The sequence below is a fragment of the Mercenaria mercenaria genome, chromosome 19 (genome assembly GCF_021730395.1).
Source record: "Mercenaria mercenaria strain notata chromosome 19, MADL_Memer_1, whole genome shotgun sequence".
Taxonomy (NCBI): domain Eukaryota; kingdom Metazoa; phylum Mollusca; class Bivalvia; order Venerida; family Veneridae; genus Mercenaria; species Mercenaria mercenaria.
The window spans coordinates 25580426-25607922 of record NC_069379.1 but is presented as its reverse complement, the minus strand read 5'-3'; the positions used below and the strand labels follow the sequence as shown (position 1 = coordinate 25607922).

General features: G+C 32.9%; 1 protein-coding gene and 1 long non-coding RNA gene across 2 annotated transcripts in view; both read left to right on the top strand.

Annotated features, from left to right (window-relative positions):
* Positions 1-6576: 6576 nt before the first annotated feature.
* On the top strand, positions 6577-19517 carry LOC128551107 (uncharacterized). The gene is made up of 4 exons (XR_008368616.1): positions 6577-6935; positions 15635-15772; positions 16363-16530; positions 17042-19517. It is a non-coding gene; the product is annotated as an uncharacterized LOC128551107 (long non-coding RNA).
* Positions 19518-23213: 3696 nt separating this feature from the next.
* Positions 23214-27497, top strand: part of LOC123542452 (multiple epidermal growth factor-like domains protein 10) — a 28467-nt gene continuing 24183 nt past the window's right edge. Inside the window, exon 1 of the mRNA XM_053531238.1 lies at positions 23214-23432. Within this exon, the coding sequence (XP_053387213.1) occupies positions 23214-23432 (219 nt within the window). The remainder of the gene's footprint in view (positions 23433-27497) is intronic.

The following is a 27497-nucleotide window of genomic DNA, read 5'->3' as shown; positions in this document are numbered from 1 at the left end:
TGCTCTCAAAGTTGTAAAGATAACTTTGCTGGGAAATATTGTGAATTTTGTAAAAAAGAAATGTATGGTCACGATTGCAGCTTATTATGTCCAAAGAATTGTAAGGGCTACGTATGTAATAAAATGGACGGAGAATGTTCAGCAGGGTGCAATCCTAAATTTCATGGGACTAATTGTAATGTGTCATGTCCGGACAACAGCAAGACATGTACATCAGATACAGCATGTCAGTCCTGTGAAGACGGATTTTGGGGAGAGTGTTGCCAAACAAGGTGTCCTGATGGGTGTTTGGATAGCACATGTCGGTCGAATGGAATTTGCAATGCATGTATTGCTGGCTACTACGGAGATTTTTGTAATGTTAAATGCCCAGACAACTGCAGAGACTCTTTGTGCAATATGTCAGGTTATTGCAAAGATTGTCAGGCAGGTTATTTTGGTATTTCTTGTACTGAAACTTGCCATCCAAACTGTTTATCAGGTGATTGCTTGAGGAATGGAAGCTGTTATTCCTGTCTATCCGGGCTTTACGGGGCGAGATGTGACAGACCTTGCCATAAAAACTGTCAGTCCTGTACAGATATTATGTCGTGCAAGTCATGTTTGAATGGTTTTTATGGTCAACTTTGCCAAGACAAATGCAGTTACTGCAAAAGAGGAACAGTTTGCAATACTGATACTGGATATTGTAAATTTTGTGAAGATGGATTATATGGCTATAAATGCAATATAAAATGTGATACGAAATGTCAAACTTGTGATAGTTCTAGTGCTCTAATGAATGATTGTTTAACTTGTAAAGCAGGTAGTTACGGACGAGATAAAAGCAGTGGATTTTATCACTGCAGCATACGCTGCTCTAGAAACTGTATGAACACAACGTGTAATGCTGACAATGGGACATGTGAATACGGCTGTAAACGAGGCTACTCGGGAGGACAGTGTCTGTCAGAATGTCCCGAAAATTGTCTTCACAGCGACTGTCACAGTGATGATGGAACTTGTATGCAAGGGTGTTTAGCTGGTTATTATGGAGAAGAATGCGACTGTCCAATTAACTGTTTATGTTCTTCAAATGGCACATGTACCAAGTGTAAGACTGGTTTTGGAAATTTGTCTAAGAACTGCACATGTACATTAGAAACATGTGACAATATTAAACAATGTTCATCATGCTTGAACTCAACATATTACGTACAAAGTAACTCTTGCTGTGTGTGTAATAACAACTGTCGACAAAATGAATGTTATTCGGAATTTCAATGCAGATATGGCTGTAAGGCAGGATTTTACGGATCCGCGTGTCTTTCTAAATGCAATACAAAAGATGGTATGTGCACTGACTGCATAACAAACACTGACGGAGTGTACGGTGGTTGTATTTCTTGTATTCAGGGCTATTTTCCAGACTTGTATTCAAATACAGTCAGAAAGCATTGTATAGAATGCACAATGACATGTACTGATAGGAAATGTGATGCTAGAACAGGTGCTTGCCTTATTGGATGTGTAAATGGTACATGGGGTTATCGATGCGAAAAACAATGCTTTGAAAGATGTTCGATATGTCATCGGGAAACTGGAAAATGTACAAAGTGTGTGAACACCACATTGTTAGGACCTCTCTGTAATCGAGAATGTAATAATAACTGCGTAGATCAGGTATGTGATTGGGCGACAGGAAGATGTAGCTTAAGGTGCGTCGGTGGGTTCTACGGAGAAGATTGCAGTTATTCATGCAATGATAATTGTCGTAACAGAACATGCGATAGAGAGACAGGATCCTGTGACAATGGATGTCTAGAAGGTTTTCAAGGGGCCATGTGTTCAAAGGGTGAGGACCATTTTCATTATTGAAATAAAATCCCATAACGAAAACACGGATTAATTTATGTAAACAGATCATTTTGATTCGGCAAATTAGTACTTATTCATGATTAAATACATAAGAAGGATTTAAAGAGGCCAAGTGTTTTTAGGGTGAGAATCAATGATATTTAGTTTAGTTCAAGTTTATACCATTTTAAAATAAAGTCCGATTAAGAAAGACATATTTATAGATGTAAAGAGAAATGGCACGACGGAAAGACAACGGAAAGAACGTTTTGGTTTTGCAAATTAGAACTAATTATTATCGCATGCATACGATTCCATTTACCGATTATTATGACTTCATAAATTAGCAACGAAAACGTATATTAAAATAAATTACAAGGCAAAGATATTACTGCCTGGTTCATCATTTCAGTTAACTACTATGCCTTTTCCTAATATTAATTGTTGCAAATCAATTTAATTTTATATTCACTTTGATTTCAGTCGATAAGGTACATTTTTTCGGAATAACATGTTTGCATCTTACAACAAAAAAGTGAAGTTTGACAAGGAATAAATAAAATTAAAATCAATTATATTAAGAATTTTGTCAACCAGTCAGTTCTTTTTTGTCTTCAGAATATAAAGCTTGCATGGAAATACTGTTTGAGGATGAGAATAAAACCTCTAGTTTTTCTCCGAAGCAAAACATGATTGCGGAAACCTTGTACCGTGTTCACAAACTATTTTCAGTCTCAGCTGAGTTTGATAATGAAACTTTATTTGCCATTTATACCTAAAGAGCATGTTTAAAACTAAATTTTAAGTTAATAACTCTTTTCAAGTGGCTATTCAGTATTGATGGTCAGTCTCAGATGGAATTTAACCTTGAAGATTTAATAAAATTGATATCAAAATTTCCAACTCAAACTCAGCTGAGTCCGAAAATTGTTTTGTGAACACGGGGCCTGGATTGTTATTATGCTATTTAAAGACTGGAATAATTTGTTTTTATGTTTTTAATCAGAAGGAAAATATGAAAGAAATTTTTGCTCCACTAGACATGTGGGTACCATGATTATGTCGTTTTTTATAGCTGTGCTGATCATCTATGCAGTTGTTACAACTATTATACTTGTCAGGAAACGGTATTTATCTCTATTTACCACAGAGTTTAGTTTTTCTTTGAACCTTTCAACAGGACATATATATTAATTTTTTATACTACTTGTATGAAAAGTATTTACTTTTTACTGTTTAAAGTTAACAGATGTTTCAGAAAAATGCGTAACTCTATTTATATGACTGTTTCTCAATAAGTGTGTAATTAAAGACATATCCTAGACTTTTTCTATGGACAAATTTCTTTTAGATTTTAGATTTTCAATAATTCTACTTCAACATGTCCTCTGTCATTTTCGGCGATCATCAGGGTATGTCACAATGCCCGTTTTAATCTTATGGACATGATAAGTGCATGACCAATTTGAAATTGAGAACCAAGAAATGAACCAATAACTACATGTATAAAGAAATTTCATTACAAATTGGTGACATTTTCTTGATTTTTACCTCTGTGCATTACAGAATATTACGTAATTGACACAAAAAATTATAAGTTATTATATTTTCCAAAAAGAAATTATGTTTTCTTTAATTTCTATTTTTAGAAATGATTATTAAATATGGTGTTAATGGCAAAACTATGATTAATTCAATTAAATGAACTTTTATCATTCCGACGTTTATCAACAGTTCTTCAATTCTACTGTACTAGTAATATTTAAATATATTTCCTGCTAAATATGATTTCGTAAAATTCCTTTATATGGTGATGCACATATAAGGAAAGAACGACGATGCCATCGTTTATCTGGAAATAGAATTTAAAATAACCGTTTCTTCAACATTTGTCTCTGATTGTCTAGTTTTTGCTCCTAGTTGTATACCAGAAAAATCTACCTGATTACACATGTGTTGGAAAAGGTCGAATGAAATTTTGCCTCCAGTATTTGAACCTTAAATACCCTGGTTGAAAGACTAGTACTTTGACTATTAATCTAATCAAGAGATCTAATCTGTACATTTCAATAAATTTGATATAAATGCATCATGAAGTCAAAAGTATATTGTTTCTTATCTAATTTATATTCAAGGCAAAATGGAAAACAGCGACAGGAAGTTACTTTACGTTTAAAGGATGCAGTTGAATATAACCATGAAACAGCAGCTTGCAGAATTATGGAAGACTCGGGTACTGAATTTTTTTCTATCCACATAATAGTGTCTGCACGATACAGTGTCTCTAATAACATAGCGTATCATTTTTAAGATATGTTTGTCTTTCGTAGTATAAAAAGCCACACGGACACAATGTAACTGTCAATTTTTCCAGCTTTTGGAGATAGAGGATAACTCCAGGCATTGTTTCAGGCATGGGCAGGTACCTTGGTAGAACCACGAACCTTCTGTTAGCCAGGTGAATGGCTTACCTCGCATGACCAATTCTAAATCTTAAACGAGATTTCGAGCCCACCTGTACGAAAATATTTACTGTTTTACAGCTGTAAAATGACGTCTGTAAATAAACTGTATGCTGTAAAAGACCTGTAAGTGGATAATGACCAATAATACAGTTTGAATTTACATATGTAAAACATGTAATTCCCAAAACCACAGCTGTAACAAATTACAGTTGAAAGTTACACCCTGTAAAACGTTCACTACAGCTGTAATTTTTTGGAGGGAAACAGGAGTACTGTCAGCCATCTTTAATTTAATTAATTTTGGCTGGATATAACTGGCGATCACAGAGACACCACATCTTCTAATGTATTGGAATTCTAACTATTATGGAGTAAGTGCAACTGTTTTATTATGTAATATAGATGTAAAAGGACATGTATGAGTACCTGTATTAACTATTTACACTATATTTGAAGCTGAAGTTTAAATGAAATATTTACAAAATTGTAATATGTTTTCATGACAATGAAAGTTTCATAAACAAGATCTGATGCATAGTCTCTACTTTGTACCCTACTCTTGATTTTTTCAAATGATGTACTGTAAACTTATTTAGTATCATTTCTTCTTTACTTACAAGATCATTTATATTGCTATCCTTACTAGAGAATTACAATTCATCCTACAACATCTTGTACCTCTGCTTTCGTCCCTTAGAATAATGTCCTTTTTTTCAAAACCTGTTGTAAAGTTGAGGCACGTTTACAACTAAAAGTTTTTTTACAGTATTTCATTTGCATAATTCGAACTGTTTTACAGTCGTTTTACAGCTGTAAATTGAAATCTACGTTGTTATATGAAATTGTTGTTATATGAAATCTACAGGTGAAAATTTGAACTAATCATGATTGTAATTTTGAAATTACAAAAAAAATACAGTTTTTTTACAGGCGTGACATCGGTGAGCGACAAAAGATTCGAAGCCAGTGACCTTAACCACTCATTCACGGACGCCGATATGGTACTATGCTCATCACTTACGTAGTTGATTTTAATTACACATTACACTACTAGCTCTTACAGTGATGTCACGTCTGAAAAAAGCTTACTGTATTGAATTAAATTATCTCCCTTTACCTTAGTTTATTATAAAATCTAATCTAGTTAACTGTCAGAGTTATTTTTGAGAGTTCGATGATCCCAATGAATTACAATGACTATGCTGTCACGGTGGACATGATAATGCAAATGTTGTACTAGTTCCAATATAAAGGCCGGGCATGTGTCAACATTGAAATTATTTTACTGGGTTAGCGGATGTTAAGTAGATTATGCACGCTCAGTTGTATTACTAGGCGCTTTGTCGTTATGGTAACTGACCTGGAATCTATAGTAATTATAACTGCGAAATTCTATCTCTTTCGGTGTATCCAGTGTCTGGAAAAAAGGTAACTGTGTCAAATAAAGTATATTTATTTGTCTGAGCTATAAAATCCATTGTATTTTCGTAATCCGGCTTACTCTCAAAAAAGCATTATAATATATAGTTTCTCTGGTTCCAATAAGTTAAAAAGACTACAATGACACTGTTTTTTCCTACAGTGACACTTAGTTTTGGGGCATTATAACAGGGGTTCGAGTATTCAAATGTTGTTGAACCAGTGTAGTGCAGGTCGACTGTACTGCTAGGGAGTTTGTCGTAATTTGACAGATTTCATGTTATAGTGGTGGTATGTTTGTAAAATTCCCTAATTCTCTATAATAGTTCAAATTCAAATTATGAAGTGAATTTAATTCATTATATTGCGTTGTTTATTTCGGCTTTATTATTAACTATCTTTATTTGATTTAAATATTAATTGAAATCAATTTCCTGAATGATAAAACCCATTGTTAGTTATATTATTCATGGCCAATTCTCAATTTTTAAGCTGTGAATCATACCTCATCTTGATATGATCTAATCTTTAACATCGGAATACGTTGTCATATTCATGAGTATGGATAATGAATGAACATTTTATTTTTTATTTACATAATTAAAAGTATAACCTACACAGCTGAAAAGAAGTTTCCATTTGTAAGAAAGTCCATTCTAGTACATTAAATATACACTAAAATGCCTTTATTTTTTATGCATAGATTACATAGCGTATTTTGGAATAGCGACTTAAGTACATAAAAAATGCGCTAAACCTTGTTTAGCTATCATACTACTGGTTTCGTAAATGATTTGATATGTCTTTGTAGAAAGAGCTATAATATGTGACGTCGTCTTTGAAAACCGGTCCAGATGCGGCATGACGTAATATCGAGAAACGACGTTTAAAGTTGCGCCAAGTTTACGCGCGCAGCTTTTTTACACATGTTTTAATTAGCAAAAGTTTGAACGTTAAAGTACGACTGCTTGTTACATGATTGATGACAACCTACTACAGAAAGAATATTTAGACATCAGGCCTGTAAAAAAATAGTGGTATTACGCCTGAGGCAAAATATTTCGTTGAAAATCAGTTGTTTCCCCTTCGCTATGGATGTTTCCGGTTTCGGATTTTAACAGTAAAACGGGGAAGCCAGTGAAGTTTACTTTAGTTTAACTACCTTTTGTTCAACGATGAAGGGATCTGAGACTTGTAATACTGTTTACTGATTTGGTAAGTACCGTTTAAAACAGTTGTTAATGAAGTTCTCTAATATATTTGAAACTTTCACTGAAATAAGTCGTTTTTTTTTACCCTGAACAGGCTGGGCACATCTCCCGATCGGGGTAATTTACCTCGTTCGGGGTATTTTACCCCGATCGAGGTAAAAAACGAACAAAAGAAAACATAAAATACTAAAATTTTGACCGGAAGCGTGTAAAAGCGATTTCTCTTCCATGTCTCGATGATTTCTAAGTGTAAAAACAAGGCAAAATAAACACATACATGTACATTTTTCTCTTGCATAAATTGCGCATTTTGGGTAGAAAAATCACATTTCTTGAAAATACAGACAAGACTGATCCCATACTATCACTTACGCTTTAAATTTAGCCAAAAAATGTTTCCCATTCAATCCAGTATATCAACAGCAGCCATTTTGAAGTGAATAAATTCTATCCGTGATGCTCACTACGGAATATTCTATTGTTTTATGTTAATTAGTACAGGGTGTGCGCAAAATTATCACAAGATACAATTTAAGTTATGAAAGAAAAAATGTTTATTAAAACTATGTGGTTGATATAATAAATCAGCATTTTATTTACTTTACCTACTATAACGTTTGAAGTTATAACTGCGAACAAGTGAAGCGCGAATACAAGTGATTTATTTACCGGTATAACCAACCAGTAGCTTCATTGACAGTGACTTGTATTATCTATAATTGTATTATGTAATTAAATGCAAAATAAATGAAGAAAGTGTGGAATTCATGTTATTTCTCTCTCCCCCACCCCCACCGACATATACACAGTTTATACTATTGTGGCAAGGTGGAGTACTTACATAGTATAGTGAGGGATACCTTTATATATGATATAGAAAAATTCTTCAGGATCCACGATAAGATAGTAAGTTTCCCAAAGTACTAATGTTTTTAATTGTTTGTTGACTCTCATTTGATACATGGTATTTCCTCTATGCAGACATATTTGAATTTTAATGTTATATGGACTTTCGCTGGAACTGTTGGTGCTTGATATACAGTACATACAAGATGAGCATTCCAAAAATTCATATCACCGTGATATTTAAGGTAGCTTTGTGGTCATTTATTATGTATATGTTATTTTAAAAATACGCCATGTCATTGTTATGTACGCATTGTACTTCAAAGGCTCTATACAGCTACACTAACTTTGATGAAAATCACTAAATGCTTGAAAACCTAAATCTGTATTGAAATAGGTTCTGCTATAAAGATGGAGTGTATGATCATTTTGCTATCAAAATTCAACAACACATCAATCCAAATATCAAGTAAACTTTAACTGAAATTATATAGGGATTGACTGCTCCTTGAATGTTGTATTGAAATAAGCAGAACATTTCAATAAGTAAATAAGTATTCAAATAAATGGAAGTTACCCTACACAGTTTCCATATAGTAACAAATTTGAAATAAGTGTGGTTGGGTCAATGGATGATAGCATTGTACCCTATTATATATTGATAAAGCATATCTGGTCCTTACGAAAATTACGTGCTTGTATACATATATGAATGAAATTAATATTCAATATCTAATTCACTTAATATACCATATTATATTACAGATAATCATGTCTAAGTGCTTCTGTACACAACATGACTCGCTGACTGATGGAAAACAGTACAAACTAGTAAAAATTGCCCACAAGAAAATTAAAGTAGGAAGTTTAAAGTTTATGAAAGAAAAAAATATAATTTCGGAGAAAGCAACAGCTGTATGCAACATATGCTTATATCATACTGAAAATGATTTAATGGTGCAACCGCCACAGAAAAAAATACGAAAAGAAGAAGTGCATGAGCTATTTCTTTCAGAATTAGAAAATGATAACATTTCAGAGGACATTTTGATTAACACAGTTAAATTGATTGGTGCGAAAATATCGGGTGCAGTTCAGGACGATGCTATGAAAATCAGTACAGAATATAAAAGTGATTTTTTCAAAGACGACTTCAAAGTGAAGAATTGGATTATAGGCAGAAATAAAATACTTACCACTTTTTTAATGGCTGCTGCCAATATGAAGTCCACAGATGAAAATAATAAAAAAAAACTTGTATATTGCAGGATCAGTAGATTCACTCTATAAAGCCCGTCATTTGTCAACGGTGTCACCGGTCCATTTTTACAAAAATTTAATTTCTTACTACATTACAGGTAGTAAGTTTGTTACAAAATTGAATAACATCCATGCCCCAGCTGGTAGCTACTCTTGCCTGACAGAGTGGCTTAAAAATTTGTCAAAAAAGGCCTTAGGTCAAAATGAAACAGGCAATGTATGTATATTTTTTGACAACAACCAGGTTGTTGCTAGAAACTGGCGTGTTAACTATAATTATAAAACAAAGGCCAGTGTAGTGACAACAGTATTGAATATAACGCCATGTATAGAGCCACTAATTCAACAAAATGAAGATGTTTCTCCAAGTAAATGGCTGCATGATCATGATGACCCCAAAGATACAGTAGATAAAATACAGAAATGTTTGAATGAAAATGAACAGACTTATATAAAAATATCAGAGACCAGAGTTAAAGACGAAATGACCAAGGCAAATGGACTTGTAATGGATCATGTTGATACGAAAATATCCGGTAAATAAAAATTCGTAAAAAATATTCAAGGTAGCACGCTATGAATGTACTGATTCAATATCTTAAGTACAGTACACGCGTGATTTCCATTATATCACCGTGTACGTAACCGCGATTAACATTTAATTTATTAGGTTATATAGTGTTTATTAAATAACACGCGCATAAGAAAGCTTCTTTAATAAAATTAATGATAGAGGAGAAAAAAAAGTCTTAGTAATCATCTTAATTAAAAGTTTATTTTGGATTGAAAATCTGTTTCTTCTTCATATCATGATCAGTTTTAAAAATCGAAATTGTACTTGAATATGAATATTCACCGAAAAAAACTATTATCGTAAAAAATATATATTTTGTTATTTAAAACTCAAAGATGACGTTGATCGAAATATGGAAGTGGATAGTTTGGACAACTATGACTGGGTCCCTAGTATCCATCCGGCTGATCCACCGAAGTTAGGTATCGCAGAGCCTGTAATGTGCAACCCATGTTCATATGCATCAGTGAAAAGGGTCCTTGAGGTATTATAAATCATAATGTTAAGATGCATGACTCGTGGTGGCGGTTTTAGTTTGATTTTAAAAGTCATCATCGAATATTTGCTTGAAGTGAATAAACATATTGAAAGTTTGTTTTAAAGTATTTTCGAAAGCCATACAAGTGTTCTCTATCAACTAAATAATGTATAGAAAAACTATGCTTTAACGTTATCAATACACGGAAAGAGGCTATAGTCCGTGAAATAATATCAAAATTTTGTTGCCCAATTGAATTTTTATTGTGATATATTATCAATTTTGATAGAATGAGTTTACCTTGTTCATAATTTTGCAATACACTATATTGATTTCAATATGCGTTTATTATCTAAAAGTATATGAAATATACGCATGGTTGCAATCTTTCTTGTTCGTAAAAAAAATGACGTCATCGTATGTTGATGTTACGTCATTTTACCGTAACTGAGTTTTAACATAAAAAATAAAAGTATTTACGCATTTATTATATTATGAACTATTATAAGATTTTAACATTTTTTTTTCAAGCAAATTCAAATACAAAGTGTCAATGGTAGACGGAAATGGGCAGTTGTTGGTTGCGATGGTTTACCATACAATTTATCGACCAGACTACTGACAGAAAATCCTAACTTAAGAAATTTACTTATAATGCCAGGTGCCGGACATATTGAAATAAATGCTGTTAAGGCAATATTCAAACTTTTGTGGGAAGTTGCTTTTAAAGATTTGGCAAAGTTATTGGGGTACAGAACACCAAGGGCCCTTGTGTGCTGTTACAACTGCACTGACCACCATAAAGCGTGGCATATAATAAAACTATATTTTTCTGGAACAATGGACGAAATAATTAGGCAATATATTTGTGAGTGTTATGCTCAAACATCTGAGCCTTCTATTCAAGGATTTTATGGTTACATATCAAGATCTGGTCCTAATATCCGATTTTTATGTGACTCACTCTTCAATTATGTATTTGCTGTATATTTATATCGGTGTGGAATCAGAAGAAACAATACCAAATTTATCATGGCCGGAAGATCTATGTTCATGAAATTATTTTTTGTAACAAACATGACAAACTACCAAGAAATTATTTTTAAAGACCTAAAGGTTCGTGTGTTGGCACCAGGTCCCGTAAAAGAATTTATTGAAAAGACTGAAAGTTTTTCTGTTAGTGGCAATAATAATAAAGGGGAAGGAGGAGATTTTATCTTAGAATCCATTAACGGGAAAACGAAAAGATGGCTATCTCCTGGCATCCCGACAGAAGCACACTGGCTTATGGTTTGCAGGAGCTTAGATACACTTGATAAGGGAACCCTATTAAAATGAATAGTTTAAACTTTATTTAGTATGACCTAAAAGACTATGCATAAAATAATCATTTATCAAATTAAATATGTTTAGTTTTGAATTACGAATTTAAAACAGTTTATAAAACCAAATATGATATCATTTTCATGACTTAAGTTTTCACTTTCTGAGGTTTTCTGTAGTATTCTAGTAAACAAATTAAATTAATGACAAGAAGTTCATATTTCACCGTAGGTGGATAATTTGATCAATTTTGGTAGACGACCACTAGATGCTGCTACGTACCAAATATAAAAGCGCCATGAACTGTGGTTTTGAAAAATAAAATTTATAATTTTTTTTTCATTTCGGTTGCCATGGCAACCAGAGTTGTGTATGGAATTAAATTTTTTTAACGTTTTTCAAAGAAGACAATCCAGTGAACATCCTTGTGAAGTTTCTTCAAAATTAACCTTGTTGTTTAGGAGGAGATTTTTTAAAGGAAATTGTAGACGGACAGACGCCAGACGAATGGACGGACGCCGGACGCTGAGTGATCACAATAGCTCACCAGAGCACTTTGTGCTCCGATGAACTAAATATATATGGCATATTACTTAATATGCATACGTTTTAACTAAATTCTTTAGACATAAATATTTCAGTTTGCTATTAAACCTTCAACTATATATCTTAAACTGTGAAATATTCAGATCAAAGACAGTTTGGTTAGCGAATTTGCTCTGAAAGAGTCAAAGGCAGACACAATATATCAGCGAGACATTCGTAAGGAAATACTGGAATGGCGTGTGTACTTGAGGAAGTCTGAATATTTTTCCACAAAAAGTTACGGAAACGTGTAGGTATTTCATTTGAATTGATCAAAATAATATTGTCAACAGTCACTTGCAAATGTTATTTTAAGATAATGCTTTCATGTTTTACTTATCTTGTTACCATATTTGTTGAAAAAAAAAACTTTGCTGGAAAATGATAGCATTACCACCTTAAAGGTAAATGAAACATTTTGAAGAATGACATATTTTTTCTTTCAGTGAACATATTTCATTAAGCGGCCAAAAACTGGACAGAGACCTTATTTACTTTGAATGCAAATGTACACATAATGTACAGATATACCTTCAGAATACCCGCGGGGGTAATATTCCAAAAAAGAATTTAGGACTTACACCAGTGTTTGTCACTGAGGAAAACAGAACAAAATACCACGATATAGGTAGAAAAACCAAAGAAGTCATTGTCTCTATAATCGAAAATATTATAAGCGAAATTCGAGAATTAGGGAATATAACAGAAGCGTTTGTGCTCGAGGAACAGTGGATAAAGATTAAAGGTATAAATAGAATAAATAATTTATAAACAGAAAAAAAAAACATTAAATGAATCTTTTAATATGTGTCGGACAATAATATTTAACATTCTTTACATCTGAATCTTTTTTATACACAAACCCAACACAAAGTGCATGCACCCAGTATTCACAATCAAAAACTTCACATTTAAGCCAGTTACAAACTTTTTTCTCCTTCCCCTTCCTACTTTTCCCTACATGTGACTTTTTACATACATTACACTCAGAAAGTTTGATCTTTTTTCTTCTACTCCTGACTCCTTCCTCCTCTGCCGCATTTACCTCAACATCTGTTGGTTCAGGTGGTGCAGGATATTTAAGTCCACTTGTTTTCTCTGCGTCGATACTAGCATTCGACGTTTCCACCTCCTGTACAGTCGTGGCACCTAAAATAATATTTATTTGCATTTTATCAACATAAAAGTTATTACTATTTCCGATTTATTTTGTGTTTCCCCTTTAAAGTATGAAATATCAACGCCTATTACTATGTTTTAGGATAAAACCTTCATAGAGGTACAAAACTTTATGAGAGAAGACAAAGTATTCTTTATTCTAGTATGAGATATATTTTAATGGCATAATGTAATTTAAAATAAATACCATCGGCAGCCTGGAGAGCAGTAACTACCCGTAGCTCCACTTTCTGTCTCCCATCTGGCCCACCACTTTGTGTGTGAAGTTTTATACATCTCATCCATCTGACATGTAAAGTGTTATGATTTTATAAAACAATACGGAAAGAATAAAAAAAAGTAGTAATAAAGTTATCAATTATAATATTTTTTTTTACATTTAGCATCAACAAAGAACGATATGCTACAATTTTATAAAGAAGTGGTAAATGCCCTGGAGGATGCTTCTTCAGAAAATGTTGCATGCGAAGAATGTCACACAGATTCAAGCGGTAAACTTACTTTCTTTATCACAGTTGGTGTCCTCTTTGATATAGTTTTGGACCTCGCGTCTGGATCTTCCACATAGTTCTGTCCCATTTGCCCCGTGTGGTGTTTTTCCGCTGTACACTCTTGCCCTTTGATATTATTTCCAGGGTTGTTACCCTTTGTCTTTGCGTTTTTCTGGAAAATATGGGTTACGATTATCTACAGCGCTGAATTTGAAATATTTTTCTAAGTATAATCATATACTTGTTCAATGCAATGTTTAATGTAAAATATACAATTTACATTTCAGATTCCTCTGACGATGAACAGGTTACCGAGTAGTTCTGAACATTTAAAAATGTCTACTTACATGCATAGTAAAGGCAGCACTGGATACTCCTTTTCACGACACGAAAATATCGTGCAATATTGTCACGTGTCACCTGGATGCACATCATAATGAAAAAAGTTTGCCAAGCAAACCACACGAAAACACGAATGAAAAAAAACATGATGCTTCACTTTTTATGAGTACACCCTGTACTAATTATTAAAAACAATTGAAATAACGGGATATGTGCATCACGGAAAATATCCATTCATTTCAAGATGGCGGTGATTGAGTTGGTGCGTTGAACTGTTGAATAATAATTCTCGATCGGTAAGTGTAAGTGATAGTATGGGGTCAGTCTTGTCTGTATTTTCAAAAAAAGTGATTTTTCTACCCAAAATGCGCAATTTATGCAAGAGAAAAATGTACATGTATGTGTTTATTTTGCCTTGTTTTTACACTTAGAAATCATCGAGACATGGAAGAGAAATCGCTTTTACACGCTTCCGGTCAAAATTTTAGTATTTTATGTTTTCTTTTGTTCGTTTTTTACCTCGATCGGGGTAAAATACCCCGAACGAGGTAAATTACCCCGATCGGGAGATGTGCCCAGCCTGCTGAAGTGAATCCAAAACATAGCGAGGGAAATTTATGAAATTTATCTTGTGGCCACTAAACAGAGATGATTTCACTATGCCTGTGTATTTAATATAAAATGGCCAGTTGGGTTATCACAAAGATTATTGAAGGCAGGCAGCTTCTTACTGGAGGCGACCAGGATTCATCAAATTAGTTCATTGTCCATAATAAGCATTTTTATGGAAAATACAATATACATGTACATGATGTAGCAATGATAATTAATAAATTTGATGCAGACTTATAGATGCCTGCCTGTGTCACATCATTTCTCGAAAAGTCCCCTCTCACGTAGTAGCCAAGGTATTTTAAAAGGAAATATGCAGATGTCCGGTAACCGGACGCCTACCCTGCATTCTAGCTGTCCGGCAACAATACGACTAGCCTCTCCGCGAATGTTTTTCTAGCTGTTCGGCGATCTTTTTATATATGAATACTGTAAGTAAATAAATTTTTTGGCATAGGTTTGAATATTCATCTGCAAGGCGTATACAATATTTGAAAATTGATTACCGGACACCTAGAAAACCCCTATAGGATAGAAATTTGGATAGGCTAGGCGTCCTGTTACCGGTTGGCTAGAACACCGGCTAGGTTTCTGGTTACCGGATGTCTAGACACTTCCATTTATAAAATGGTAACTGTTTTTGCTGTGGGTCTCATAAGTCATGTTAATTCTGTCTGGTGACTACTCTCTTTTTCTATTATTGTTGATCTATTATTGTTGATTCAGAATGTTTTGTAACAGGATGATTTTTTTTTTTTTTTTGGATAGTGGGAATTTATGCCATATAACATGTATAATGAAAATCTTTTTAATTTTGAAATTTTTGAGCCTTGCTGTGTGTAAAACAATTTATGATCCTGTAAAAAATAGTTTCATAGTATAATAACTTTGATAGTATTTTGTGGTAAGACCGTAAGTTAATGAAACCTTTCACAATCACATTATTAATTTAGTATTCATAAAGTTTTTGATTTTAGTGATGTTTACAGTACATGTAATGTATCTTCTTTCAGATGATATTCCTTGTTCCTTTGATGGTTCATTCCACTATACAGCTGGTTCATATACCATACAACAGCCAGGAAATTGGCCTGTTTACTTTAAGAGCCCAAGAAAATGTAACATATTTTGGATGTGCTTTGAGGAATCAGGTAAGTAACATGCAGCTAATGGCTCTTATTAAAATTTTAATGCAATACATTATTTATTTATACCTCTGTCTAGGTTTTGTTGGAGTCAGTTCAAAATAAGTCTTCTTCTACACTAATGATTTGTACAATGTATGTACATGTACTATGACTATTAAATGGCTTAAACTGACAAAACTGGCATTATTGAAATTTAACTTCAACAATCTGGTTTTGAGGAGATCAGCTGGTGTAAAGTCTTCATTACATTGTCTATTAGCCTAAGAAAAGTCTGTGGCTCTCAATAAGTACATGGATGATTTGAATGCTGAACACAACATGTACATGTGTATAAGTTGATATCTCATTAACTTGTAGAATATAGTTCTAAATATTCAAAGTAAATCAATTAAATTAATTGTAATTTAGTTTAATTGTAATGTGATTATTTTCAAATTTAATTAAACCATTCTTGACTTAGACATTGTGATGTGATTGATTTTTATACCAGTTTTATTGCACCAAGAATATAGATTAGAATGAAGACTGTAAAGGTTCCTGAGATACATGAAGATAACAGATACTTTTACCAAAGACTTTTAATTTTTTTTCAGGAATGCAAGTGTTTCCTCTTGTTTATGAAGCAACCCAGTTGGTTAAGGGGCAGACAACTTGTGAGCATGGTAAATCACTACCTGTATTGGTATTCCATTTTGACAATGTTACTAGCTAGATGGAAATAAACATTTTGCTGTGGTACAGTCTGTGGAGACTTTTACTAGGTAACAACCATTTTTGATAGCTGTTAAAACAGTGTATACTTTTAACCCTTAGGCTGCATGAGGCAGCTATGTCTGTCATTGCAACCAGTGCAGATCAAGATCAACCTGCACATTTGTGCAGTCTGATCATGATCTGCAGTGTTTGATACTTTGAAAATTTTCTATGAGAACCCTATATAAGCTATAAATGGTACTGTCTCTATTTAAAGATGGAGTAGTCAATTTTACAAATTTAGCAGGTTAAGGGTTAACCCAATAAATGCAAAAAATGTTTTTTAGAACATCCTCTTTGCAGTAATCAAAATCTACAAACAAAGTACATTTTATATACTGACAGCACACTGTTGCAAGTCTGTTTGTCAATATTTTAGAGCATTTGTTGTAAGAAATTAAAGAATCATCTATTATCAAATAGTGATAACTCTGCTTTTATTAAATAAAGAGACTCCTAGGTTAATTATTTAAAATAATATGGTTAATTATTTAAATATGTTTTACTTATTTGTTACAGGATATCACAGATGGATTGAATATTCAACAATGATCACAGACCATGCAAAGTTTGAATCTGACTTGCACTTTTGAATTTAGAAGAATCTGTGGAGGAGGGTGAATGCTGAGACCTTAAATAATACATGATATTGCTGACACAGTGTGTCAGTCATGAAAGAAAGGCCATAACACTGCACAGTTGGTAAACAATGATTTAAATCCTGTCACATTCTACCAGTGAAGAAATATCTTATCACAATATTTTAAACTTTTGAAGAAGATAACCCAGTATTACCACTTTATCATGTCTGCAGAAACACCTGGATTGTTAGTGTTAAAAGTGACAGTCCAGTTAACTTACTAAAATCTACTCCCCCTTGCCAAACGAATATTATTGACATGGAATGACACAAACCTGACAATGGTACCTGTATGGACTCGTAAGAGAATAGTATTTGTCTGAAAAGTCAAAGGATTCTGTTTTTCCCAAACCACTTCAACTGAAAACTGAAATTGTGATTGGCGAGGATTTTTCTGAGAACTGAAAAAAGGAAGAGAATGTAAAAGATAAAATTTGCTGTTGAATTCAAACGTTTTAATACACAACACTTTAGCCTATTTTGCTGTTCATATAGATGTGTTTAGCTGTTAAGGTCAAACATCAAGTAAAGGTTGTAGTTTCAGTAACCAACATTAAAGTATTGGCTAGAAATAAATATCTACTTTTCATCAGAGTTTGTAGCAGTGTAACCTTCATCAAAAGTTAAGCTGTTGTGTTAATTATTAAAGTATTTTTTAGAAAAAGGAATTTAGTATGTATGTTGCCATGGTAACATAATTCAAATTATATTTCATTGAAATTATGGATTTGTATTTCAATAAGGGATCTACTGTATATAATGTAGTGGTAAAAGAATGTTCACTTTTTTGTATTGTCAGTTATAACTAGCCAGTGAAAAAACAGATTATGAGGAAAGGGATGACTGAAATGTTTATTCTTACATAACTACTTTTGTTACAGAACATGGCTGTTTTAAAGTTTTTATGTGAAATTTTCAGATTTCTTTCCTGAATACTTATACTTTCAAATTTTTAACTTATTAGAAATACTTCTTTAAAATAAGCTCTTGCTTTTAAGTATTATTGTAGGAAAAGGGAATTTAAAACATATGTCGCCATGGTAACACAATTTTCCTAGAAAATATGGAAAAATTTTAATTAGCAGTACTTTCTAGTATTTTACTTTAAAATAAGCATAAACAATAAAAAAAAACAATAGTATTATATGTTTCATTTACTTCAAAATAGTTATTTATTACCAGCAGGTAAAAGGCAAGTTATGAAGAAACAATGACAGAAATGTCTTATTCTTATAGTTATTACTCATGTTACAAACACTGCCATAAAACAAAACATTTTAACTTTTTAACATGAAATTTTGAGATAATATTTTAGAATACATACCACTTTATAATATTCAAGTTATCTGAAACACTTTTCCAAATTAAGCTCTCTTTTAAAGTACTATTGTAGAAAACAGAATCAAATGCATATGTTGCCATGGTAACTTAATTTAAGATGTTTTTATAGAAAATGTGAAGGACTTTAGCCAGCTAGATCTTTGCACTTTAAGTGAATATCTAAATATTCTTTGTAAAAGAAGATTCATTTATTTAAAAACAGCCAGTGATTACCAATAAGTGAAAACACAAACTGAAGAAACAACGACTGAAATAGTTTATTCTTGTGGTCATTACCCGTGTTACGAAATCTGTCATAAAACCAAATATTTTATCTTTTCACATATAATTTTCAAATTTTACTTTCAAATACATATACTTCAGTATATTCAACTTACAGGAAACATTATTTTAAATTAAGCTTTTTTTTAAGTACTATTGTAGAAAAAGCAATTTATTGCATATGTTGCCATGGTAACGCAATTTGAATAATGCTTTCATAGAAAATATGAAAGATTTAAATTAGCTGTATTTTTCTGTTTTAAGTAAGCATCACAAAAATAAAGTTTCATAGTAATAGAAGGTTCTTTTTTTCCAAAGTAGTCATTTATTATCAGCATGTAAAAGACAAGTTATGAAGAAACAATGACAAATCTGTCTTATTCTTATGGTTATTACCCATGTTACAAAAACTGTCATAAAACCAAACATTCTTAATATTTTCATGGGAAATTTTTAGTTTATTTTTGTAAATACATATGTCTTAAAATATTTTACTATTTAAAATCCTTATTTCAAGCTAACATGTTTTTTTTTAAAGTTTTATCATAGAAAAGGGATTTTAATATATTTGTTGCCATGGTAACACAATTTTAGAAATATTTTTATAGAAATTGTTGTAGATTTTAATTGATTATCAGTTTGTGTATTAAGAATGGGATCTTACTTATATCATGCAATTGTAACAAAAGATAAATTTATTTCAGAATTGTTAACCATTACCAGTATGTGAGAAATAAACTAGAAAGAAAGAATAACTGAAATGTACTGTTTTTATTTTTAATATCTATGTTACAAAATCTGTCATAAAATTGACAATTTTGAAGATTTTCATCTGAAATTTTCAGGATTTATTTCTGAATGAATATACTTTCTAAATATCCAAAAACCTGAAATTGTCAAAATTCCTCATCTGGACCCATTTTCTCAGTCATGGTCACATATATTGATATAACTATAACAGCTTTGTCATCTTATCTTCAGTAACAAACAAATATTTTCTTACCAGGTCATGTGTATGCAGAGCCAACTGAAGACCAGACTTATGAAGGACCTTCAGTAAACACAGAGCACGGTGGAGTCAGCCGAGAAGACATCAGAACAAACAGTTACATGTATATTCATCCGATATACTGTGCTTCACAAAACACAAATGAATACGAAGAGATTGATGACAAATCGTTACCGCCCAGTTCAAAATTTCGAGAATGAAGAAAATTTCCCATAAACACTCCTGAAAAAAAGATGTATGATATTTAAATATTATACGTAACAAATGTTGTTTCTGGTGTAATCACACTGGAGTATGTTGTCGCATCATCTGAATGAGAAGTTGCTTTGTACACGCTCCAAGTACTTACAGGATCAGTTTTTAATTATGCTACCAGAACAATTGTAAGGACGCCTGCTCACACAAGTTGCGATCATTTTTATTTGTTGAAAATATTGAAAGTAGAAAGAGCCGCATTGGAGTAAATAGTTATGATGCAGGTTTTAAATAGATTAATAACTAAATGGCTTTAAATTTTCTTAATGTCAAAAGAATGAAAATAACTAAAAATTCTCCGATTTAAGCATTTTTCTTACATGTTTTTAGTGAATTCATGTCTGGTATTTTTACAGTGAAAAATATCAAATAAAAGTTTCACTGGCAAGACACGATTAAATAGGTGAATTTATTCATAAACATGAAATAAAAGGTAAATTGTTTGTTTTACATGTAAGATGAAATATTTTTCACTCATGAACGCCATAATTTACATTTTCACTCGTGGGTATGCTACTCATGGAAATATTGCACCTGGTGTTCACTCGTAAAAAATATTTCAATCTTACACTGAACAAACTAATATCCTCTATATTTTTATTTGGTTTTGTGGTTTAGTTTAATACCATAATTATATGTTGTATTGTTTACTAATAGGATTCTGTCCTTTTTTAATATAAAAATGTAAAAGAGAAAATGACTAAAGATGATGCATTGAACTCATTCTGCGTAATTTGATGGATGATTTATTTTAATAGATCTTTAAGGCAGTTATGCACGTTTGGATCGAATTTTTTCTACAATGTAGAATTTGATTAAACTCTGATTTTTTAAAACTTCAGAATATACCTAGAAAATTCAGCAAATAGAAAAAGATAAGATCGAGTAAAACAGTAAGCTAAAACGTAGAGTAAATACACTAAATGGCGAGAGTACCTCCGTCAAGTTAGCTCGTGACCTTCATCTTATCTTGTCAGTTATACAATATGATGATTATTCAGTTATGAGTTCACCATCTCAGCGTCACCAAAACACATTGAGATAGACGAGCAACTATTTCTACACCGTCTGCCACTTATACAGAGAAGTGTCAATGCAAAATGGAAATCCAGTCTCCTAAAGAGATAATTACATCTCTCCAAGCACACCTTTTGCTTTTGAAACAGAAACATGGTTCTATCGAAAATATCAGGATCTCAGAGATAAAATCTATAAGCACAGGTACTGACAAATTGAAACATGATTTATCCAATATGTAGAGAGAACTATACGACGATTTAAAAAGTTCAAATTAAAAAATATATATTCCAAACAGTGATTTGTCGTTGAATATAATTGTTAGGAGTTTAGGTGCGAAGAAAATATGTCACAAGGGCGCAACCCGAGTGATATAATAATACGCATCGAAACGATAACAATGAAATCATTCAAATCTTTAGTTTAAGAATATTTATTTCGTTATGTACACTGACAAGACTATACACAATAGAAAAAGGATTGGAACGATAGAATTAACTAATACAGTTTCTCTCCTTACAGATGAATTACACACATTCAATAAATGCAGGCATTGAATATACGATCTTAAATACATTACATTGAAATAAGCTGTTTTACTAAACTTTTAGAAAATGGTGAACAAGAAAATTTGAAAAGTAGTGAGATGAGTACGTAACAATTATCAAGTAATAATCTTAATTTAGTTTTTCATAGCTTCATTTGTTTAGAGCAGTAGTAATTCAAAATAGTAAGTATGTCTTGTTTAAAGTATCGCTAGTTGTTTTACCTATGCAACTGCGTACTGAAGTATGAAATAACTACATCAATTGCTATATTTTAACTAGCAGAAATAACAATAAATATTGAAAATTGGCGCATATGCTATGTATGAAAGAGAGGTAATTTTGAAAAGAAAGTAGAGAAGATTGAAGAGTCGGGGAATGGTTAGGGTTCGTGTGATTTATCAGGCCGAACATACTTGGTATACTAAGTATTGTCAAATCGCCTTGACGCTATAATGAAGCGATGTACACTGTGAAATATCAACTTGTTCTGTTACAAGCTTAAGTTATCATTGCCGTAGAGAAGATTCTTGAGCGTGATGTCCGCTAGAGGTCTTATGCTGTCAAAGAGTTATAATCTGATATCGGAGAAATTAGGACAAAGGCATAGATAATGGTAGTAGATAATGTAGTTTCATTGGCACCACAAGCGTAGAGAGGCGAATGAATTATGTTTTTTTTTTAGAATAAATCTTGAATGAGACCGCTACAGTCAGTTCTAAGACGAGTATGAAGAACCTGTGCTCGCCGTGTACCATAATATAACAGTGAGTTGGGTTTGGGTTTATTTGTTTTTAGGTAAGAACGAGTCTAAATTTCTGATCTCTTTAGCCTCGTTGGGTAGAGCATTCCAGCTGTCAACTGCAGATGGGAGAATGGAATTTATGTATTGAACAGTTCTACCGCGGATATTGAGAAGATCGGCATCATTTCTCAACCTCATTTGTGTAGCCTGACTACCGTATCCGGAACAAGGGACGACAGGTAGTCAGGAACAAGTCCATTCACCATCTTAAAGAAAAGAACGAGTTTATGTTTGTGTCGCCTTTCCCATCCAGTTTCTTGCTGTAAGTTACAAATGGAGCATAGTTTTGTGCAACCAGTAACAATATAGGCAGCCTCGTTTTGAATTATCTCCAGATCATCTTTTTCGTATTGGCTACAGTTGTCCCGGACTACAACTGCATATTCCATTGTTGGGCAAATAAATGAAAGATAAATGACTTCGAGTGATTTTCTATCTAAAAGGTGTCTCAGTCGTTTCATGATGTTGATTCTGGTCCAGGTTTAGATTTGATCAAATCAATCTGTTGATGTCATGTGCAGTCATTGGAAATCACTACCCCGAGATGTTTGTGACTGTCGACAGAGGGGATTGTAGAATTGGTCATGCTGATGGAGGGATGAAATAGTTTCATCCTATTACGAGAGATGACAAGAGATTCTGATTTTGCTGTATCAAAATTGACAAGTCATGTGTCGGCCCATTCCGTAATCCTGTTTACATCAGATTGTAGCTGAGTAGCGGTCGCAACAGCGGATTCTACGATCATAAACAGACTGGTGTCGTCTGCGAAAAGGTTTATATTAGATTCGATATCAGTGACCAAATTATTGCAAATAATGGTATACGATGTTGAAGCTATAGCTGTAGGTACAGAAAAATCTCTTGAGGAATGTAACAAAACATGCAAACGTAATAGATTGCGCGATTCAGACACGGGAATTAAACAAAAAACAAATGCCTTGTCACCTAAATTACCGGTGAATCCGCCACCAGGGGCGTCAGCCTGCGAAATTGACAGTGATGGTCTGGCCATAATACCTCACCGTGATTCTGAAGTGTGACCTTATCTAGAACCATTAACTGTCCGAGTGACCAGAATGAGCCAAAATGAGCTTTATGCGACTGTATTAACGCAGACCGCGAAAAGACCAGCACATGCGGAATGCGAATACCATCACATGTGACGTCACGTTCACACAAGCACCTGAAAACTCAAGGAATCAGAAAAGAAAGATAAACTACGGAATAATTAACAAGGAAATTGCCGCGGCTAAAGACTGTCGTTATCACGACTTTGTAAGTAACTACAAATATCGTAACTGCTACGAATTTCTGCCAGACGATATTGAAAATACAGAGCGTGAGGACGAAAACTTTGATCAGTATGTTGGGAAATAACAAACAAAACGCATTTTGTCGGCTTCAAAGCTTCTATAGCATAAATAAAAAATAACGAACTATATTAACAAACGCGGGCTAAAAGTTACACACGTTCTCATCAGGAAACATAAATTTGGAAATGTGTGGTGAAACATGTCGTCTAAGGCTATCTCGAAAAGCCTATAGACCGCACGTTCAGCATCATAGAGATAAAGATGATTTTATTGAGAACAAGGGAAGTCAGGAGAGGCCTGGTATCTGGTTTGGTTATGGTTAAAGTGACTTTAACCCCAACTTGGTATTAGACTACAACAATGACAAGTAAATGCATGAGCAAAACCGATTTAAACATCGCTACATGGAATTGTTATACAGATGTGACGTGGATATTACAAGGATGTTACATAGATGTTACTTATCTTACGTGTGTCTGAGAAGAGGCGTCGTTTTGTATTAAAAATGTTACACATGTTACACCTCATTTATTAAATTTGGCCGAAAAACGTCTTCACTAGTGTTATATAGATGTAACACGGACATTACAAGGATGGTACACGGATGTTACTTATGTTACATATGTATGAGAAGAGGCGTCTTTTTGTAGTCAAAATGTTACACATGTTACACCTCATTTCTTACTTTTGGCCGAAATATGTATTCAGTAGTTTTATATAGATGTAACAAGGATGTTACATGGATGTTACATGAATGATACTTATGTTACATGTGTCTGAGAAGAGGCGTCATTTTGTAGTCAAAATGTTACACATGTTACACCTCATTTCTTAAATTTGGCCGAAAATACGTCTTTATTAGTGTTATATAGATGTAACAAGGATGTTACAAGGTGTTACATAGATGTTACCTATGTTACATGTGTCTGAGAAGAGGCTCTTTTCACAGTTACAATTTAAAACATGTTAAAACCTCATTCTTAAATTTGGCCAAAATACGTTTTTAAGTATGTTATATAGATGTAACAAGGAGGGTTTACAACAATGTTACAATGGACGTTACTTATATTACATGTGTCTAAACAGAAGCGTCTTTTTGTAGTCAAAATGTTACACATGTTACACCTCATTTCTTAAATTTGGCAGAAATACGTCTTAAGTATGTTATAAAGATGTAGCAAGATTTTACAAGGATGTACATAGATGTTACTTATTTTACGTGTGTCTGAAAGAGGCGTCTTTCGTAGTAAAAAAATGTCACATGTTACACCTCATTTCTTAAATTTGGCCGAAATACTCTTCAGTAGTGTTAAAAAAAGTAACAAGGAGGGTTACATAAAGTTAAAACGGATGTTACTTATGTAACGTGTGTCTGAGGGGAGGCGTCTTTTTGGGTATCAAAATGTTACACATGTTACACCTCATTTCTTAAATTTGGCCGAATACTCTTCAGTAGTTTTTATATAGATGTAACAAGGATGTTACAACAATGTTACATGGATGTTACTTATGTTACATGTGTCTGAAAAGAAGCATCTTTTTGTAGTCAAAATGTTACACATGTTACACTTCATTTCTTAAATTTGGCCGAAATACGTCTTCAGTAGTGTTATATAGATGTAACAAGGATGTTACAACAATGTTACATGGATGTTACTTATGTTACTGTGTCTGAAAAAAGCATCTTTTGTATCAAAATTTTACACATTTTAACTCCTCATTCTTAAATTTAGCCGAAATACGTTTTAAAAAGTAGTGTTATATAGATGTAGCAAGATGTTACAAGGATGTTACATAGATGTTACTTATGTACGTGTGTCTGAGAAGAGCGTCTATTTTTAGTAGTACAAAATGTAACACAGTACACCTCTTTCCTTAAATTTGGCCGAAAACGTCTTCAGTAATGTGTTATAGGTATGTAACAAGTATACAGCAATGTTACATGGATGTTAACATTAAATATATGTGACAGAAGAAGAGGCTGTCTGTTGGTAGCCAAATGTTTACCCACATGATCTACTACAATATCATGATCTTAAAATCGTAATGACTGGTTATATAGATGAACAGTGATGTTACAGGATTTACATAGATGTTACTTATCTTACTGTGTCTGAGAAGAGGCGTGTTTTTGTATTCAAAAATGTTACACATGTTACACCTCATTTCTTAAATTTGGCCGAAAAACGTCTTTTAGTGTTAATAGATGTAACACTACAAGGATGTACAAGATGTTACTTATGTTACATGTGTATGAGAAGAGGCGTCTTTTTGTAGCAAAATGTTACACATGTACACCTCATTTCTTACTTTTGGCAGAAATACGTTTAAGTAGTTTATATAGATGTAACAAGGATGTTACAACAATGTACATGGATGAATACTTATGTTATATGTGTCTGAGAAAAAGGCGTCATTTTGTAGTCAAAATGTTACACATGTTACACCTCAATTCTTAAATAAGGGCCCGAAATACGTCTTTAAGTAGTGTTATATAGAATGTACAAGGATGTTACAAGGGTGTTACTAATTTCCATTACGTGTGTCTGAGAAGAGCGTATTTTTACAGTTAAATGTTGCACATGTTACACCTCATGTCTTAAGTTTGGCCAAATACGTCTTAGTACTGTTATATAGATGTAACAAGGATTGTTATATACAATGAATGATTACTCATGTTACATGTGTCTAGAAAAAGGGCGTCTTTTGTAGTCAAAACGTTACACATGTTACACCTCATTTCTTAAATTTGGCCAAGAAACGTCTTAAGTAGTGTTATATAGATGTAACAAGGGATGTTACAAGAGTTACATGGATGTTACTATGTTACGTGTGTCTGAGAAGAAGGCGTCTTTTCGTAGTCAAAATTTACAAAATGTTACACCTCATTCTTAATTTGGCCGAAATACGTCTTCAGTAGTGTTATATAATGTAAAAGGATGTTTACAAGATGTTAACATGTTACTTATGTAACTTGGTCTGAAAAGGCGTCATTTTGTAGTCAAAAATGTTACACATGTTACACCTCATTTCTTAAATTTGGCCGAAATACGTCTTAAGAAGTGTTATACAGATGTAGCAAGGATGTTACATAGATGTTACTTACGTTACGTGTGTCTGAAAGAACATCTTTTTGTAGTCAAAATGTTGCACATGTTACACCTTCATTTCTTCTTAAATTTGGCCGAAATACATCTTCAGTAGTGTTATATAGATGTAACAAGGATGTTACATGGATGTTACTTATGTTACGTGTGTCTGAAAAAGGCTCATTTTGTAGCCAAATGTTACACATGTTACACCTCATTCTTAAATTTGGCCGAAATACGTCTTAAGTATTGTTATATAAATGAAAGCAAGATGTTACAAGGATGTTACTAGATGTTACTTATGTTACGTGTGTCTGAGAGAGGCGTCTTTTGTAGCCAAAATGTTAACATGTTACACCTCATTTCTTAAATTGGCCGAAATACGTCTTCATAGTGTTTATATAGATGTAACAAGGATGTTACAGCAATGTTACATGGAATGTTACTTATTTACATGTGTCTGAGAAGAGGCGTCATTTGGTAGCCAAAATGTTACACATGTTATACTTCATTTCTTAAATTTGGCCGAAATACGGTTTCTATAGATGAACAGGATGTTACAAGGATGTTACATGGATGTACTTATGTTACATGTGTCTGAGAAGTCGCGTCTTTTTGTAGTCAAAAAGTTACACATGTTACACCTCATTTCTTAAATTTGGCCGAAAATGTCTTTATTAGTGTTATAAAATGTAAC